At 46.9% G+C, this 17,879-nt stretch overlaps 1 protein-coding gene across 1 annotated transcript; it reads right to left on the minus strand.

Annotated features, from left to right (window-relative positions):
* Positions 1-2,932: 2,932 nt before the first annotated feature.
* LOC142701106 (uncharacterized) lies at positions 2,933-15,335 on the minus strand. Its single transcript, XM_075848126.1, has 8 exons — positions 15,184-15,335; positions 11,319-11,501; positions 10,809-11,232; positions 7,079-7,149; positions 6,915-6,981; positions 6,730-6,827; positions 6,467-6,575; positions 2,933-4,916 (listed from the first exon to the last, which is right to left on the minus strand). The coding sequence occupies exons 1-8, from the start codon at positions 15,304-15,306 to the stop codon at positions 3,355-3,357; spliced, it is 2,637 nt and encodes an 878-aa protein (XP_075704241.1). The 5' UTR covers positions 15,307-15,335; the 3' UTR covers positions 2,933-3,354.
* Between the last annotated feature and the right edge of the window lie 2,544 nt (positions 15,336-17,879).

The following is a 17,879-nucleotide window of genomic DNA, read 5'->3' on the forward strand; positions in this document are numbered from 1 at the left end:
AAAAGTCCCAAATTTTAAAAAAAGTAAAAACCCACCTTTTTTTCCCTTACAACAGGTTTTGATTTTGAAAAAAAACTAACTCATAACGACGCCAACTATAAAATTATTACGTTAATTAAAAAAATACTATGCCAGAATTGCTGTTTTCTGTGCATCCCGCCTTACAAAAAAAGTGATCAAAAAGTCGCATGTACTCCAAAATGGTGCCAATAAAAACTACAAGTCGTCCCAAAAGAAAAGCCTCCATACAGCTGCAACCCGTGGGGGAAATAAAACAAGTTATAGCTCTTCAAATATGGAGACACAAAAAGAAATAATTTAGAAAAAAGCGTTTGTACTGAGTAAAACCAAAAAAATACACCACCGTATTTTTTGGACTATAAGACGCACCCGGGTTTTAGACAACAGAAAATAGGAAAAAATGTCATAGGTTACTACTTTTACAAAGAAAAAAACTATAGGTTAAAAAAAAAAAAATTTGCTGTTTCACCGCATCCTGAGAGCAGGAACGCTTATATTTTTCATCGTTTGAGCGGTGCGGGGGCTTATATTTTCCGGGACGAGCTGTAGTTTTTATAGGCACCATTTTTGGTACATACGATTTTTTCATCACTTATTATTTTCTTTTTAGTGCGAAGGTGACCAAAAAACAAAGATTCTGGGTTTCATTTGTATTTTTTTTTACGCCGTTCACCCTGCGAGTCAGATAACGCTATATTGTAATAGTTATGACTTTTACAGACGCAGTGATACCAATTATTATTTTTTTTACATTGTGCTATGGGAAAAAAAAAAAGTAAACTTTTAATATTTTTTTTACACTCTTGAACATTTATCTAACTTTATTTTTTACACATTTTATTAGTTCCGTTAGGGGACTTGAACCAGTGATTATTAGTTCGCTGGTACAATAGACTGCAATACATGGTACAATACACTCTGAGCTACGCTGTTTCCGTAACTCCCTTAGTAGTAAATGGCAATTACAGAAGCAGCGCAGCATGCGAGCCACGCTGTATCCATAACTACTATTCAGTTGTATGGGAGATCCAGAAACAAAGTAGCTCAGCGTCTCACGCAGTTTCCGTAACTCGACCATGTACGCCGTTTCCGTAACTCGACCGTGTACGCCGTTCCAGTAATTCGACCGTGTACGCCGTTCCAGTAACTCGACCGTTTACGCCGTTCCAGTAACTCGACCGTGTACGCCGTTCCAGTAACTCGACCTTGTACGCCGTTCCAGTAACTCGACCGTGTACGCCGTTCCAGTAACTCGACCGTGTACGCCGTTCCAGTAACTCGACCGTGTACGCCGCTTCCGCAACTCGACCGTGTACGCGGCGTCCGCAACTCGACCGTGTACGCGGCGTCCGCAACTCGACCGTGTACGCGGCGTCCGCAACTCGACCGTGTACGCGGCGTCCGCAACTCGACCGTGTACGCGGCGTCCGCAACTCGACCGTGTACGCGGCGTCCGCAACTCGACCTTGCACGCGGCGTCCGCAACTCGACCGTGTACGCGGCGTCCGCAACTCGACCGTGTACGCGGCGTCCGTAACTCGACCGTGGACGCTGTTTCCGTAACTCGACCGTGGACGCTGTTTCCGTAACTCGACCGTGGACGCTGTTTCCGTAACTCGACCGTGGACGCTGTTCCAGTAACTCGTCCGTGTACGCTGTTCCAGTAACTCGACCGTGTACGCTGTTCCAGTAACTCGACCGTGTACGCTGTTCCAGTAACTCGACCGTGTACGCTGTTCCAGTAACTCGACCGTGTACGCTGTTCCAGTAACTCGACCGTGTACGCTGTTCCAGTAACTCGACCGTGTACGCTGTTCCAGTAACTCGACCGTGTACGCTGTTTCCGTAACTCGACCGTGTACGCTGTTTCCGTAACTCGACCGTGTACGCTGTTTACTTAACTCGACCATGTACGCTATTTCCGTAACTTGACCGTGTACGCGGTTTCCTAAACTCGACCATGTACGCTGTTTTCGTAACTAGCGAGATCAGGTAACAGCGTAGCTTGCGGTGCTACGCGGTTTCCTTAACTCCCGACCACCTAACCAGGAAGTGGCCAGGAGAAAGCGGAGCAGAGTGAGATAAAACGGGGCTTAGGGGGCCCCGTTCTAGAGATAGGTGTGGGTCACAGAGGTGGGACCCACATCTATTTAACATATGACGTATCCTGGGGATGTCTTAAATGTCTTTCATGGGAAGACCGCTATAAATGCTGTGGTCGCTATTGACCGCGTAATTTAACTAAAGGGCCAGGAACAGCGCCACCACTGTTCCTGGCCATTAGAACAGCGTGTCAGCTGTAAAATACAGCTGGCCCCTGCAGTGTATGGAGCGGGATCCGCGTGATCCTACTCCAAATATCATCCCCTCCCTGCTCCATGATGTGTGTCGGCACATCATGGGTCGGGAAGGGGTTAAGTAAGAAGCGGACAGTGGGCCCGGCGCTGCCGGGTCCCTTGACTGACGACTATAAGACGCAGGGACTTTTTAGCAAGATTTATTCTTGATAAAAACTGCGTCTTATAGTCCGAAAGATACGGTATATACATTTGATATCGTCGCAATCATGACGACCCGCTGAATAAAGTTATGTTATTATACTACACGGTAAACGGTGTATATTTAAGTGTGGCGAAATTGCTGGGTTTTTTTCTATTCTCCCCTGCAAAAAAAAAAAGTTAATGAAAGTTAATCAATTATATGTACCTCAAAATGGTGATATACAAAAATACAACTTGTCCTGCAAGAAACAAGACCTTATACAGCTATGTCAACGCAAAAATAAAAAAGTTATCGCTCTTAGTGAGACGACGGAAAAAAAAAAATATAGCTGTCCCTAAGGGGTTAAGCCTCATTCACATTTGTATCTTGCATCGGTATTTGTAAGCTAAAAATGGGAGTGGAACACAAACGGAAATAAATTGAATGGAAAAAACGTCCACGTTTTTGCAGGTTTTGGACCTACTCCTAGTTGTGGCTAACAAATACTCATCAAAATACACAAGTGCGAGCGAGGCCGGAGAATAAACGCATGCTGGAATTTTATTTCTGCCAAAAGGGCAGTAGCCGGTATTTGAGCATCAGAAGAAATTGACAAATCTGTGAATTGTTTAAGAAATTATTGCAATTTCAATTTATTGTTTTTTTTTTGTACATTTCCGTCACTTTCATCCTTATATAATGCATGAACAAAGATCAAATATAGATATGTCCACATATGCTTCAAAAATAAACTGTGTAACCTAATAGGTTAGCATTTTATTTTTGCCATTATAGTATTCCCACATTTAAAAATTTCGATTTCCTTGTAAAACATATTCCACATATAGATCATCAAAACAGCTTCTCCCCTGTGTGGCCTCTTTGATGTGTAACCAGATTAGATTTTTTGGCAAAACGTTTCCCACAGTCTGAACACAAATATGGCTTCTCCCCTGTGTGAGTTCTTTCATGTAAAACCAGGCTTGATTTATATGTAAAGCATTTGTTACATTCTGAACATGAATATGGCTTCTCTCCTGTGTGACTTTTCTGGTGTCTAACAAGATGGGAATTTTTTATGAAACATTTCCCACATTCTGAACAGGAATACGGCTTCTCTCCTGTGTGAAGTCTCTCATGTACCACCAGACTGGATTTATCTGTATAACACTTATCACATAGTGAACATGAATACGGCTTCTCCCCTGTGTGACTTCTCTGATGTTTAACAAGATGGTCTTTTTTGGCAAAACATTTCCCACATTCTGAACATGAATATGGCTTCTCCCCTGTGTGAGTTCTCTTATGTAAAACCAGACTTGATTTATCTATAAAGCACTTCCCACATAATGAACATGAAAATGGCTTCTCCCCTGTGTGAATTCTCTCATGTTTAACAAGATATGATTTCCTTGTAAAAAATTTCCCACATTCTGAACAGGAATATGGCTTCTCCCCCGTGTGAGTGCTCTGATGATGCTGAAGTTTGGCTTTAATAATAAAACATTTCCCACATTCGGAACATGAAAACGGCTTTGCCCCGGTGTGAATTCTCTGATGTGTAACTAGATTGGTTTTATTTGTAAAGCATTTGCCACATTCGGAGCAGGAGTATGGCTTCTCCCCCGTGTGACTCCTCTGATGTGCAACAAGACTTGATTTATTTGTAAAACATTTCCCACATTCTGAACAAGAATACGGCTTCTCCCCTGTGTGACTTCTCTTATGTAAGACGAGATGTGATTTATTTGTAAAACATTTCCCACATATGGAACATGAATATGGTTTCTCCCCTGTGTGACTTCTCTCATGAAGGACAAGACTTGATTTATTTGTAAAACATTTACCACATTCTGAACATGGAAACGGCTTCTCTCCTGTGTGTAATCGCACGTGTATAACCAGATTGGATTTTGACGTAAAACGTTTCCCACATTCTGAACATGAATACGGCTTATCCTCGGTGTGAGTCCTCTGATGTAGAACAAGATCTGTTTTCAGCATAAAACATTTCCCACATTCCAAACATGAATATAGCTTCTCCACTGTGTGACTTCTCTCATGTGCAATAAGATCGAATTTATCCGAAAAGCATTTCCCGCATAGTGAGCAGGAGCATGGCTTCTCTCCTGTGTGACTTCTTTTGTGTATTATAAGACTTGAGCATTTCATAAACTGTTTTCCACATTCACATTTAAATCTCTTAACCCCTTTCTGACCTATACTTGTAGTAATGATCTGTGTTTGGTCAGTCAATGGTTCCTCAAGATTAGGGGGATTGTAGGATGGATCTGTACTGTGAAAACCTGGATAAACATGAAGGCTAACGCGCTTTTCTTCGGAAGAGTGGAGCATGATATCTTCATCTTCTACTTTATAATTTAGTGATGACATCAAGTGCTTACTGGGAATTTCTGTTAGAGTTAAAAATTTATTTTAGGATTAATTCAAACCGCACAGTAGACAAATGAAAAACACCAGCACATCTTTAAAGCTACTGTAAAAGCTTAATCAAGAGAACTACCCAAAAATATGTTCCAAAAGAGCTGTTTATTGTGTACTAGATTATAGCAGGGATCTGATTGCTTGATATTGAAGCCTAAGGTTGTACTACTGAATATCCTGAAGAAAACATATCCCCTTGTGACTTGTGTGCAGAGTTGTTTTTCTTGTTAATTTTTTTTATCCCGTTCACGTTTCACGCCAAATAACCAATTAGATTAATTCTTCAGGTTATTACTGTCGTGTAGACACTTAATATGTGTAGGCTTTTTGTTTTTTATGTAATGTGAGGGCAATAAAATGGGCTGACTGCAGAGGGATTCCCCGATGTTTGATCATGGACCGCGGCAATCAAAGGGTTAAACAGCTGGGGTCCGAATGTTTTCCGACCCCAGCTGTATTCAGGAGGCTGCTCTAAGATCAGGAGCTGTTAGTTACAGCTCCTGCTTAGAGGATGAGCACTCATCAGCCTCTTCTACAGCGACGCCAGAAGACTAAGCACCTGCACCGCCTGCCGTCAAAAAGACAGTGGGCGGTCAGGAAGGAGTTAAATATAGAACTAAAATGAGGACCTTTCTTCTCAGCTGTTCTTATTGGGGCATTTGTTACGGTTGAACCAAAGGAAATCACCAAAATGTTTGTTTTGTAATTGATCTTTTTTGGAAACCCATGTTGAAGCGGTTTGTATATACACATGGGGCTCTCACTCCCGTATGGAGTCAGAGGACTTTACAGCATTGTCGTTGATTTTAGCCATTATTTTTTATTTGATATTGAATTATTGTATTTTTGCATCATCTCCTTCTCCTTTTTTTGGGCACATTTCTTTCTGCCTTAGTTTTTTGAGCTGTCGGTTCTTTTTTTACTTTTATATAATGCTATACTTCCATAGAGGAATTTATTATACTGGAGGAGCAATCTGGGGTGCAGGATTGCTTTTAAAGCTGCGTGGTATTTTTTTCTGTTGACTATCCCAAAATGATGTATCTGTAGGTCATGGGAGGTATGTAATTCCTGCACAATGCAATACACGTACTTCATCATGACGGCATAGGCACAAAGCTGCGCCCGCCCATTCACCAGTGACTGACAACGCAGCAGTGAGAAGAATCCGATCAGAGACAGCGCTCCGCTTCTTGCAGAAGCAAACCATAAAAGAGATCAAGCAGATTTTTTTTGCCTCCTCTATCTGCCAAAAAGTTTTTAAATTTAAACACTACATAGCCATTCAATGGCCTCGTGTTTAGAGGGGCACGCTTTTATCTACGCATTATTTTGGGGTAGCATATAACATTTTATTTCATAGTATAAGCTTCCCTGGAGAATGGAAATACCAAGTTTATGTCTATTTTATAACATTTATTCTCTTTGATGAAAAATTATTAGTGTAAATGAATTGTGTTTATTGTAGGTTTTTCTTTTATTGGTTATTTTGGAGTTAAACATTTCGTTTTTTACTGACCTGTGGTAACATCTATTGGAATTTCCTCCTTCACTTCACTCGTACACGGTTGATCGCCCCTCACCTGCTCTTCTTCATCCTCCGCTTTAATATTAGTCAGATCTTTCCCCTGATTTCAGATATGTAACAATTAAGTACAACACAGAAGAGTGCGAAGAATCAAAACAGAACAGAACATAAGAAACCACCAAAATCTATGATCGCAGGACCAGGAAGCGCCACACCCCCTATATAGATCTGGTATAGGGCTCCGCTTCATTTACCGGCTGATTCTCTGAGACAAGGCAATTTTCCTCTGGACAGTCCTGAGAATATAGAGGACTAGGACATCTCTGTGGTGGATTTCTTTCAATGACTCCATCTGTAGGAAACACACAGTGACGTAATAGATTGTTTACATGTGATGAGATGATGGGAGTAGTATCTAGGTGACCCTCCCGCTCCTTACAATGCTGATCGGCCCTTAAATCTGTCTCCTCTTCTGCTTCTTCTGTAACCTCGACCTTAACATCACCCTAAGACAAAAAAATAAACATTTTTTTATATTATATATATATAGAATGGGTTAATCACTTCATGGTGGTATTGTGGGGAGACTTCAGCGTCATCTACCTGATCATCCTCCGGGACATTGTGATTTTGCTGGACATATAAATGACGGGGACATCTCCTACTAGATCCATCTGTGGGAAACACAAACACACAGTGGCTGAATACGCTACTAGTGCATATCGGTCGTCCTTTCCTTCCTCCTGACCACTGTACCAGTTCCTGCCCCCACAACCGTGCTTCCCTGTAGCAATGCTGATCAGATGTGTTGGGTTTCCGCCACACAGTTTCCCATGATGGCCAAAAAGTTCAATTTCAGTCCTGTAATATAGTGAAATATCCACACTCCTCAACATTGAAATCGCAACATCAAGAAGGAAAAGTTTTGAAATTGTGGAGATCACAGGATTGATAGACATGGTAATATGTTAATGATATGCATATGATATAAAAAAAATGGAAACTAAATATTCCAAACATCTTGAGTTATTCAGTATGGAGTATGAGCGCCACGTTCAGAAATCCCCACACTTCCAGGCCTTGGCAGCTATCCATGAGGTTATTAATGGTTGTCTGAGGAATGTCCTGCCATGCTGAATGCACTTGGGCACACAAATCACCAGGATTGGCTGCGGACGGCTCCTTTACAATTGCCGACCAATGACGTCCCAGATGTGCTCCACGGGATTCAAGTCCGGAGACGCTGCAGGCCACGGTAGCACGTTTAGGCCACGCAGGCTGCTCACAGTAGCACGAGTAACATGCGGTCTGGCTTTGTCCTGTTGAAATAAAGCTTCTGGGACACTTTTGAGAAATGGCCGCACTACTGGTTTTACAAGCAAATCAATGTTCCTCGATTTGCAGAACATTACGGCTTGTCCTTCTTGGTGCTGTGATTTCAATGTTGAGGAATGTAAATACATATACACACACACACACACACACACACACACACACACACACGTGAAAAGTCACCCCTGAACCTGCAGAACGTCTTTGCACGCGATTGTCGGGTTATGCGCTGCTCTCACGCGATTGCCGGGTGTCGCGCTGCTCTCACGCGATTGCCGGGTGTCGCGCTGCTCTCACGCGATTGCCGGGTGTCGCGCTGCTCTCACGCGATTGCCGGGTGGTGAGCTGCTCTCACGCGATTGCCGGGTGGTGAGCTGCTCTCACGCGATCGCCGGGTGGTGAGCTGCTCTCACATGATTCTCGTGCTGCTCTCACACGATTGTCGGGTTGCGCGCTGCTCTCACACGATTGTCGGGTTGCTCATACATGATTCTCGTGCTGCGCTCACATGATTGCAGGGTTGTGCGCTGCTCTCACAAGATTGCAGGGTTGTGCGCTGCTCTCACAAGATTGCAGGGTTGTGCGCTGCTCTCACAAGATTGCAGGGTTGTGCGCTGCTCTCACAAGATTGCAGGGTTGTGCGCTGCTCTCACAAGATTGCAGGGTTGTGCGCTGCTCTCACAAGATTGCAGGGTTGTGCGCTGCTCTCACAAGATTGCAGGGTTGTGCGCTGCTCTCACAAGATTGCAGGGTTGTGCGCTGCTCTCACAAGATTGCAGGGTTGTGCGCTGCTCTCACAAGATTGCAGGGTTGTGCGCTGCTCTCACAAGATTGCAGGGTTGTGCGCTGCTCTCACAAGATTGCAGGGTTGTGCGCTGCTCTCACAAGATTGCAGGGTTGTGCGCTGCTCTCACAAGATTGCAGGGTTGTGCGCTGCTCTCACAAGATTGCAGGGTTGTGCGCTGCTCTCACAAGATTGCAGGGTTGTGCGCTGCTCTCACAAGATTGCAGGGTTGTGCGCTGCTCTCACAAGATTGCAGGGTTGTGCGCTGCTCTCACAAGATTGCAGGGTTGTGCGCTGCTCTCACAAGATTGCAGGGTTGTGCGCTGCTCTCACAAGATTGCAGGGTTGTGCGCTGCTCTCACAAGATTGCAGGGTTGTGCGCTGCTCTCACAAGATTGCAGGGTTGTGCGCTGCTCTCACAAGATTGCAGGGTTGTGCGCTGCTCTCACAAGATTGCAGGGTTGTGCGCTGCTCTCACAAGATTGCAGGGTTGTGCGCTGCTCTCACAAGATTGCAGGGTTGTGCGCTGCTCTCACAAGATTGCAGGGTTGTGCGCTGCTCTCACAAGATTGCAGGGTTGTGCGCTGCTCTCACAAGATTGCAGGGTTGTGCGCTGCTCTCACAAGATTGCAGGGTTGTGCGCTGCTCTCACAAGATTGCAGGGTTGTGCGCTGCTCTCACAAGATTGCAGGGTTGTGCGCTGCTCTCACAAGATTGCAGGGTTGTGCGCTGCTCTCACAAGATTGCAGGGTTGTGCGCTGCTCTCACAAGATTGCAGGGTTGTGCGCTGCTCTCACAAGATTGCAGGGTTGTGCGCTGCTCTCACAAGATTGCAGGGTTGTGCGCTGCTCTCACATGATAGTCGGGTTGCTCATACATGATTCTCATGCTGCGCTCACATAATTGTCGTGTTGTGCACTACTCTCACATAATTGTCGTGTTGTGCACTACTCTCACAATTGTCGTGTTGTGCACTACTCTCACAATTGTCGTGTTGCGCACTACTCTCACAATTGTCGTGTTGCGCACTACTCTCACATGATTGTTGTGTTGCGCGCTGCTCTCACATGATTCTCGTGATGCGCTCACATGATTGTCGGTGGTGCGCTACTCTCACACTATGGCCGTTCTGTTTTCACATGGTAAAACTTGACAACCCTCATGCTGGACAGATTATAAGAGCAGCACAGATTAGTCTCTGATTATATAGGACTATCTTCTAAACGTGGTTTATAAAAATCCCTGCACCTGCTGCAGAAACACCAGTCAGATTTATTGACTTCCGTTACAGAAATTTCTACGACAAATTATCTGCGTGTGACCATCCCATAATGAAGGCCAGCAGTAAAGCAGGGAAGGTGTGTAGTATGGAGATCAGGCATTGGTCGCTGATCAGGAATGTCTGTCACATCCTCAAGTCACCCAATTTATCTGCATGACCAACACCCACATCCACCATGTCCCCCCCCCCCCCCCTCATATTTAATGTGGAGCAGGTACTGGAATGAAGCAGCATGAAGAGGACGACGCTGTGCCCATGACATATTTCTGTTGTGACAACACTGCAGCCCCGACATTTATTACTAGAAGACGACATGTCCGGGGTGACCGGGCTGAGCAACTGGAGTACGACTTCAATCATGTATAATAAGTTGTAGGATTCCATCCAGTGACCCCTGAGACATGAAGGACAGGCAGATCTATGGTAAACATACGAGGCTGGACCCCCTCAAGGAAAGTATGGATCAGCTCACATCACGTTTCAGCCACCAGTCAGGAAGGTTCCAAACGTTTACGACTATACAGCGGCAAGTGTCGGAGCCTTCTGCCAGAGGTAGAGTGGTATTCATTGTCCAAAAGTCTTGTTATAGAGAATCGTGTGCAAAAACGGTACATGGTTTATTAGAAGGGAAGCCTCTGCCTAGAATAGCGCAGTATAGTGTAGTCGATACCAGTCCGACGGATTCCAAAAGGAATCTCTTTTTGCATCTGTCGGGTGGATGGACTCTATGGATATGCGTGAAGTATATGGTAAATGTAGGGGTCTAACATGATGTGAAAAGAAACTAAAAATTGTGGAGCTCCTTCATTACATGACATTGTACACGTTTGTGTATGTACTGCACATGATGGTATTGAGGCTTCATCACGGATGTAAGTACCAGCCTGTGCCCACAGTAATGGGTAGCAAGACTGTAAATATAAGTCACCTCTTACCTGGTGATGTGCGGTTCCGGTGGCCCTCCATCATGACGTCCTTGTACAGATCCCTCTTTCCCGGTGATGTGTGGTTCCGGTGGTCCTCAATCATGACGTCCTTGTACAGATCCCTCTTTCCCGGTGATGTGCGGTCCTGGTGATCCTCCATCATGACGTCCTTGTACAGATCCTTCTTACCCGGTGATGTGCGGTTCCGGTGGTCCTCCATCATGACGTTCTTGTACAGATCCCTCTTACCCGGTGATGTGTGTTCCTGGTGGTCCTCCATCATGACGTCCTTGTAGAGATCCCTCTTACCCGGTGATGTGAGGGGCCGGAGGTCCTCCATCATGGCGTCCTTGTACAGATCCTTGTGTTCTTCTATATACTCCCACTCCTCCATGGAGAAATAGACGGCGACATCCTGACATCTTATAGGAACCTGACACACACAATGATACAGTCATCACCCAGACACATTGTACCTTGTGTTATTATATAATGTCCCAGCCTTCCCGGCAGTGTCACCTCTCCAGTCAGCAGCTCGATGATCTTGTGGGTGAGGTCCAGGATCTTCTCGATGTTCCTCTCAAGGATCAGTGAGTGAGGTGGAGGCTCCGTGATGGGGGGCTGGGTCCTGCTCCATCCTTCTGACACATGACTGCTGGGGGTCACACTCTCTCCAGACGTAGTCTTCACTACTGTGTAATCCTGTGTATGGAGAAAGACACTTAAAGAACTTCATTTGTAGACCACAGAGGTCTACAGGTGACCAGCTCTAGGAGTCCTGGCCCATAATTCCTTCCTTCAATATAGGATCGCATAGCTTGAGCATGCCACGTATAGAGGGCAAGCGATGAGAAAGAGGCAAAGATCCCACCCAGAAGTTTATCTATTACACTTGCGATACCGATCCACTCCCGTAGACTCTTTATAAACCCACTATTTTATGTTAGACACCAGTAGCCCAGCCTTCTACTCACTCAATGTGGTCAGAGATTCTTATCTACAGCCTTATTAACATTACAATGGTCCTCAGTGCAGGAAGGAGGCAGCTGCTATACTGGGAATAGATGTTCTTATACTGTACAGATGTACATGGGAAGGTATATGGGTGGTCTTAGGGCAGAGACATCTGAGAGAGGCCACGTGAAGCGGTCTAGATGTGTGGAGCTAATACAGACATCCCCCCCCCCCAAGAGACTGACATCTTATAACTTATCCTGATGTATATAAATATAACAGACATGACCGAAAACTTTATATGTGTACATACTGTATATATATATATTTTCAGTGAGTTATTTGGTGGTAGAACCAGTGCTGCGGCCATTTCTCAAGTGTCCCAGTAGCTTTCTTTCAAAAGGACAACGCCAGGCCGCATGTTGCTCGTGCTACTGTGAGCAGCTTGTGCGGCCTAAAAGTGCTACCATAGCCTGCAGCGTCTCCAGACTTGTGTCCCATGAAGAACATTAGAAACGTAATTGGTCGGAAATTCCAAAGGGAGCGGACAGCAGCCAATCTTGAGGATTGGCCAGCCCAAGTGCATTCAGCGTGGCAGAACATTCCTCAACCATTAATAACCCCATGGATAGCTGCCAAGGCATGGAAGTGCAGGGATTTCTGCACGTTGTGCTCATACTCCATACTGAATAAATCAAGATGTTTGAAATATTTACTTTGCGTTTTTTTATCATTTGAATATCATTAACATGTCTACCGATCCTGTGATCTCCACAATTCCAAAACGTTTCCTTCTCGGTGTTGTAATTTCAATGTTGAGGAGTGTAGATGTCAGAATAGCGGTAGAAATCCAGGATAGACTCCAGCCATGTGATTCTCCTGCCGTCATCTTCTATGTTTCTATATAGATGTCAGACTAGTGGTAGAAATCCTCGTCTCCAGGACAGGCTCCGGCCATGTGATTCTCCTCTTGCCGTCATCTTCTATGTTTCTATATAGAGGTCAGACTAGTGGTAGAAATCCTCGTCTCCAGGACAGACTCCAGCCATGTGATTCTCCTCCTGCCGTCATCTTCTATATAGATGTCAGACTAGTGGTAGAAATCCTCGTCTCCAGGACAGACTCCGGCCATGTGATTCTCCTCTTGCCGTCATCTTCTATGTTTCTATATAGAGGTCAGACTAGTGGTAGAAATCCTCGTCTCCAGGACAGACTCCGACCATGTGATTCTCCTCTTGCCGTCATCTTCTATATAGATGTCAGACTAGTGGTAGAAATCCTCGTCTCCAGGACAGACTCCGGCCATGTGATTCTCCTGGTTCCTGCCGCCATCTTCTATGTTTCTATATAGATGTCAGACTAGTGGTAGAAATCCTCGTCTCCAGGACAGGCTCCGGCCATGTGATTCTCCTCCTGCCGTCATCTTCTATATAGAAACATAGAGGTCAGACTAGCGGTAGAAATCCTTGTCTCCAGGACAGGCTCCGGCCATGTGATTCTCCTGCCGTCATCTTCTATGTTTCTATATAGATGTCAGACTAGTGGTAGAAATCCTCGTCTCCAGGACAGACTCCGGCCATGTGATTCTCCTGCCGTCATCTTCTATGTTTCTATATAGATGTCAGACTAGTGGTAGAAATCCTCGTCTCCAGGACAGACTCCGGCCATGTGATTCTCCTCTTGCCGTCATCTTCTATGTTTCTATATAGAGGTCAGACTAGTGGTAGAAATCCTTGTCTCCAGGACAGGCTCCGGCCATGTGATTCTCCTGCCGTCATCTTCTATGTTTCTATATAGATGTCAGACTAGTGGTAGAAATCCTCGTCTCCAGGACAGACTCCGGCCATGTGATTCTCCTCTTGCCGTCATCTTCTATGTTTCTATATAGATGTCAGACTAGTGGTAGAAATCCTCGTCTCCAGGACAGGCTCCGGCCATGTGATTCTCCTGCCGTCATCTTCTATGTTTCTATATAGATGTCAGACTAGTGGTAGAAATCCTCGTCTCCAGGACAGACTCCGGACATGTGATTCTCCTGGTTCCTGCCGTCATCTTCTATGTTTCTATATAGAGGTCAGACTAGTGGTAGAAATCCTCACCTCCAGGAAAGACTCCGGCCATGTGATTCTCCTGGTTCCTGTGCTCCTTCTCCTCCTGGTTCCAACGTGACTACTTACTATTCTCATTACTCTACATTACTATCACCATGACACATAACTGACCATATTGCTGGCTGATCTTCACATCTTCCCGCCACTTGGAAGGTCTCGTAGATGGTATACAGGACTTAGGGATGCACGATGCATGGAAACTTGGATACTGTTTCGATACTCTGCATCCCCAAACGGTTCGATACCGTTATTTAATTTATTACACAGCCGCAGCCCCGCTCTAAAACGGCAAAGATCAGAGAAACCTCTCACCTACACCACTATTCCCCTGACTGCTGCGATCAAAGCGGACTGCAGCATTCAGGGGAAAGTAAGAAGGGGGGAATCCCTGTGACGTGATTGAGGGACATACCATATATGGGCAGACAGCCCAGGGTCCATTGAAGGACCCCAGGGCTGTCCTACCATATTTCCTGTTGTTCGGGCATACTTCGGTATGTCCGAACAACTGCCTGTGTACAATCAGTACGCAGACTAATGTACTGTAATATAGATATATTCCGGCATATTACAATCAGTATATAGATATATGCCTGTGTACTATCAGTATATAGATATATGCCTGTACATTACTAACAAGTATATAGATATATGCCTGTGTACTATCAGTATATAGATCTATGTCAGTACATTACAATCAGTATATAGATATATGCCTGTACATTACTATCAGTATATAGATATATGCCTGTGTACTATCAGTATATAGATATATGCCTGTGTGCTATCAGTATATAAATATATGCCTGTATGCTATCAGTATATAGATATATGCCTGTGTACTATCAGTCTCATACATAACATATTCACAATCAGTATCGGCGCGGCCGTAATAACCGGCACAACAGTTTGTTTGCGTCATTTATGATGTGTACGCTGTAAAAATATCTAATAAAAACTGCTTCCTATCACCTATTGTGGGGCACGAGGTGCGATGATGAAATTAACCCCATCATGTGCCTCACACATTAACCCATTATGACTGGGAAACATGATGGGGTAAATTACTATTAATATGAGGCACATTCAAAATTCATCATCGCACCTCGCGCCTCACATCAGAAAAAAGAAGAACTTATTTTTTTATTACTGTTGGAAAAGTATCGTTTTGGTATCGAAATCGCAATATACACGAAGTATCGGTATCCAAGTCCAAATTGTGGTATGGTGACCGCCCCACACAGGACACCGGCTTCTTGCTCTTATGTGTGACTTGTTACATAATCCAATAAAGAACATAGAAATATAGAAACGGTCACCTCTCCGCTCAGCAGGTAGAGGATCTCCAGGGTGAAGTTTAATATTCTTGTGGTCATCTCCTTGCTATTCTTGTCCATCCTTGCTGGGTCATTCAGGAGAAGGAGCGTTCTGCCTGAAAACATGGATCCTCTGGAGGTTGTAGTACTGCAGGCGCCTTTATGAGAAGAGGAGAGAATCGTACAGGGGACGACATTATGTGAGAATAACAGAACCTCACTTATTGAGAGACACCGGGCCTTAGAGCCTTTACCACATGGCATAAAGGAGTATGGGCGCGGTGTGCGGAATGGTCAGGGGGCAGTGTGGCTGCTAATGTGATAGGGGGGGGGGGAAGTGTGAGCGGCATAGTGATAGGGGGGCAGTGTGGGCGGCATAGTGATAGGGGGGCAGTGTGGGCGGCATAGTGATAGGGGGGCAGTGTGGGCGGCATAGTGATAGGGGGGCAGTGTGGGCGGCATAGTGATAGGGGGGCAGTGTGGGCGGCATAGTGATAGGGGGGCAGTGTGGGCGGCATAGTGATAGGGGGGCAGTGTGGGCGGCATAGTGATAGGGGGGCAGTGTGGGCGGCATAGTGATAGGGGGCAGTGTGGGCGGCATAGTGATAGGGGGGCAGTGTGGGCGGTAATGTGATAGGGGGGGGGAAGTGTGAGCGGCATAGTGATAGGGGGGCAGTGTGGCCGGTAATGTGATAGGGGGGGGAAGTGTGAGCGGCATAGTGATAGGGGGCAGTGTGGCCGGTAATGTGATAGGGGCAGTGTGGCCGGTAATGTGATAGGGGGCAGTGTGGCCGGTAATGTGATAGGGGGCAGTGTGGCCGGTAATGTGATAGGGGGGGGAAGTGTGAGCGGCATAGTGATAGGGGGCAGTGTGGCCGGTAATGTGATAGGGGGCAGTGTGGTCGGTATAGTGATAGAGGGGGGGGGGGGGGAAGTGTGAGCGGCATAGTGATAGCGGGCAGTGTGGCCGGTAATGTGATAGGGGGCAGTGTGGTCGGTAATGTGATAGGGGGGGGGGGGGGGGAGTGTGAGCGGCATAGTGATAGCGGGCAGTGTGGCCGGTAATGTGATAGGGGGCAGTGTGGCCGGTAATGTGATAGGGGGGGGGGGGAAGTGTGAGTGGCATAGTGATAGCGGGCAGTGTGGCCGGTAATGTGATAGGGGGCAGTGTGGCCGGTAATGTGATAGGGGGGGGGGGGAAGTGTGAGTGGCATAGTGATAGGGGGCAGTGTGGCCGGTAATGTGATAGGGGGGCAGTGTGGCCGGTAATGTGATAGGGGGGCAGTGTGGTCGGAATAGTGATAGGGGGGCAGTGTGGCCGGTAATGTGATAGGGGGGCAGTGTGGTCGGAATAGTGATAGGGGGGCAGTGTGGTCGGAATAGTGATAGGGGGGCAGTGTGGTCGGAATAGTGATAGGGGGTTAGTGTGGCCGCTAATGTGATAGGGGGGGGGGGGGGGGGGGAGTGTGAGCGGCATAGTGATAGGGGGCAGTGTGGCCGGTAATGTGATAGGGGGCAGTGTGGCCGGTAATGTGATAGGGGGCAGTGTGGCCGGTAATGTGATAGGGGGCAGTGTGGCCGGTAATGTGATAGGGGGCAGTGTGGCCGGTAATGTGATAGGGGGCAGTGTGGCCGGTAATGTGATAGGGGGCAGTGTGGCCGGTAATGTGATAGGGGGCAGTGTGGCCGGTAATGTGATAGGGGGCAGTGTGGCCGGTAATGTGATAGGGGGCAGTGTGGCCGGTAATGTGATAGGGGGCAGTGTGGCCGGTAATGTGATAGGGGGCAGTGTGGCCGGTAATGTGATAGGGGGCAGTGTGGCCGGTAATGTGATAGGGGGCAGTGTGGCCGGTAATGTGATAGGGGGCAGTGTGGCCGGTAATGTGATAGGGGGCAGTGTGGCCGGTAATGTGATAGGGGGCAGTGTGGCCGGTAATGTGATAGGGGGCAGTGTGGCCGGTAATGTGATAGGGGGCAGTGTGGCCGGTAATGTGATAGGGGGCAGTGTGGCCGGTAATGTGATAGGGGGGGGGGGGGAGTGTGAGCGGCATAGTGATAGGGGGCAGTGTGGCCGCTAATGTGATAGGGGGGGGAAATGTGAGCGGCATAGTGATAGGGGGCAGTGTGGCCGCTAATGTGATAGGGGGCAGTGTGGTCGGTATAGTGATAGGGGGGGGGGGGGGAGTGTGAGCGGCATAGTGATAGGGGGCAGTGTGGCCGCTAATGTGATAGGGGGGAAGTGTGAGCGGCATAGTGATAGGGGGCAGTGTGGCCGGTAATGTGATAGGGGGCAGTGTGGTCGGTAATGTGATAGGGGGCAGTGTGGTCGGTAATGTGATAGGGGGCAGTGTGGCCGGTAATGTGATAGGGGGGGGAAGTGTGAGCGGCATAGTGATAGCGGGCAGTGTGGCCGGTATAGTGATAGGGGGGGGGGGGGGGGAAGTGTGAGCGGCATAGTGATAGGGGGCAGTGTGGCCGGTAATGTGATAGGGGGCAGTGTGGCCGGTAATGTGATAGGGGGGGGGGGGGGGGGGGGAGTGTGAGCGGCATAGTGATAGGGGGGAAGTGTGAGCGGCATAGTGATAGGGGGCAGTGTGGCCGGTAATGTGATAGGGGGCAGTGTGGCCGGTAATGTGATAGGGGGCAGTGTGGCCGGTAATGTGATAGGGGGCAGTGTGGCCGGTAATGTGATAGGGGGG

The sequence above is a fragment of the Rhinoderma darwinii genome, unplaced genomic scaffold (assembly GCF_050947455.1).
Source record: "Rhinoderma darwinii isolate aRhiDar2 unplaced genomic scaffold, aRhiDar2.hap1 Scaffold_1995, whole genome shotgun sequence".
NCBI lineage: Eukaryota > Metazoa > Chordata > Amphibia > Anura > Rhinodermatidae > Rhinoderma > Rhinoderma darwinii.

Bases quoted from the DNA above. Each gene is read 5' to 3' on its own strand.
- LOC142701106 (XM_075848126.1), bottom strand. From the start codon at position 15,306: ATGTTTTCAGGCAGAACGCTCCTTCTCCTGAATGACCCAGCAAGGATG. The intron at 11,233-11,318 runs GTGACACTGCCG...TGTGTGTGTCAG, and splicing joins TCGAGCTGCTGACTGGAGAG to GTTCCTATAAGATGTCAGGA. The intron at 4,917-6,466 runs GTCAGTAAAAAA...TAACTCTAACAG, and splicing joins TCCAATAGATGTTACCACAG to AAATTCCCAGTAAGCACTTG.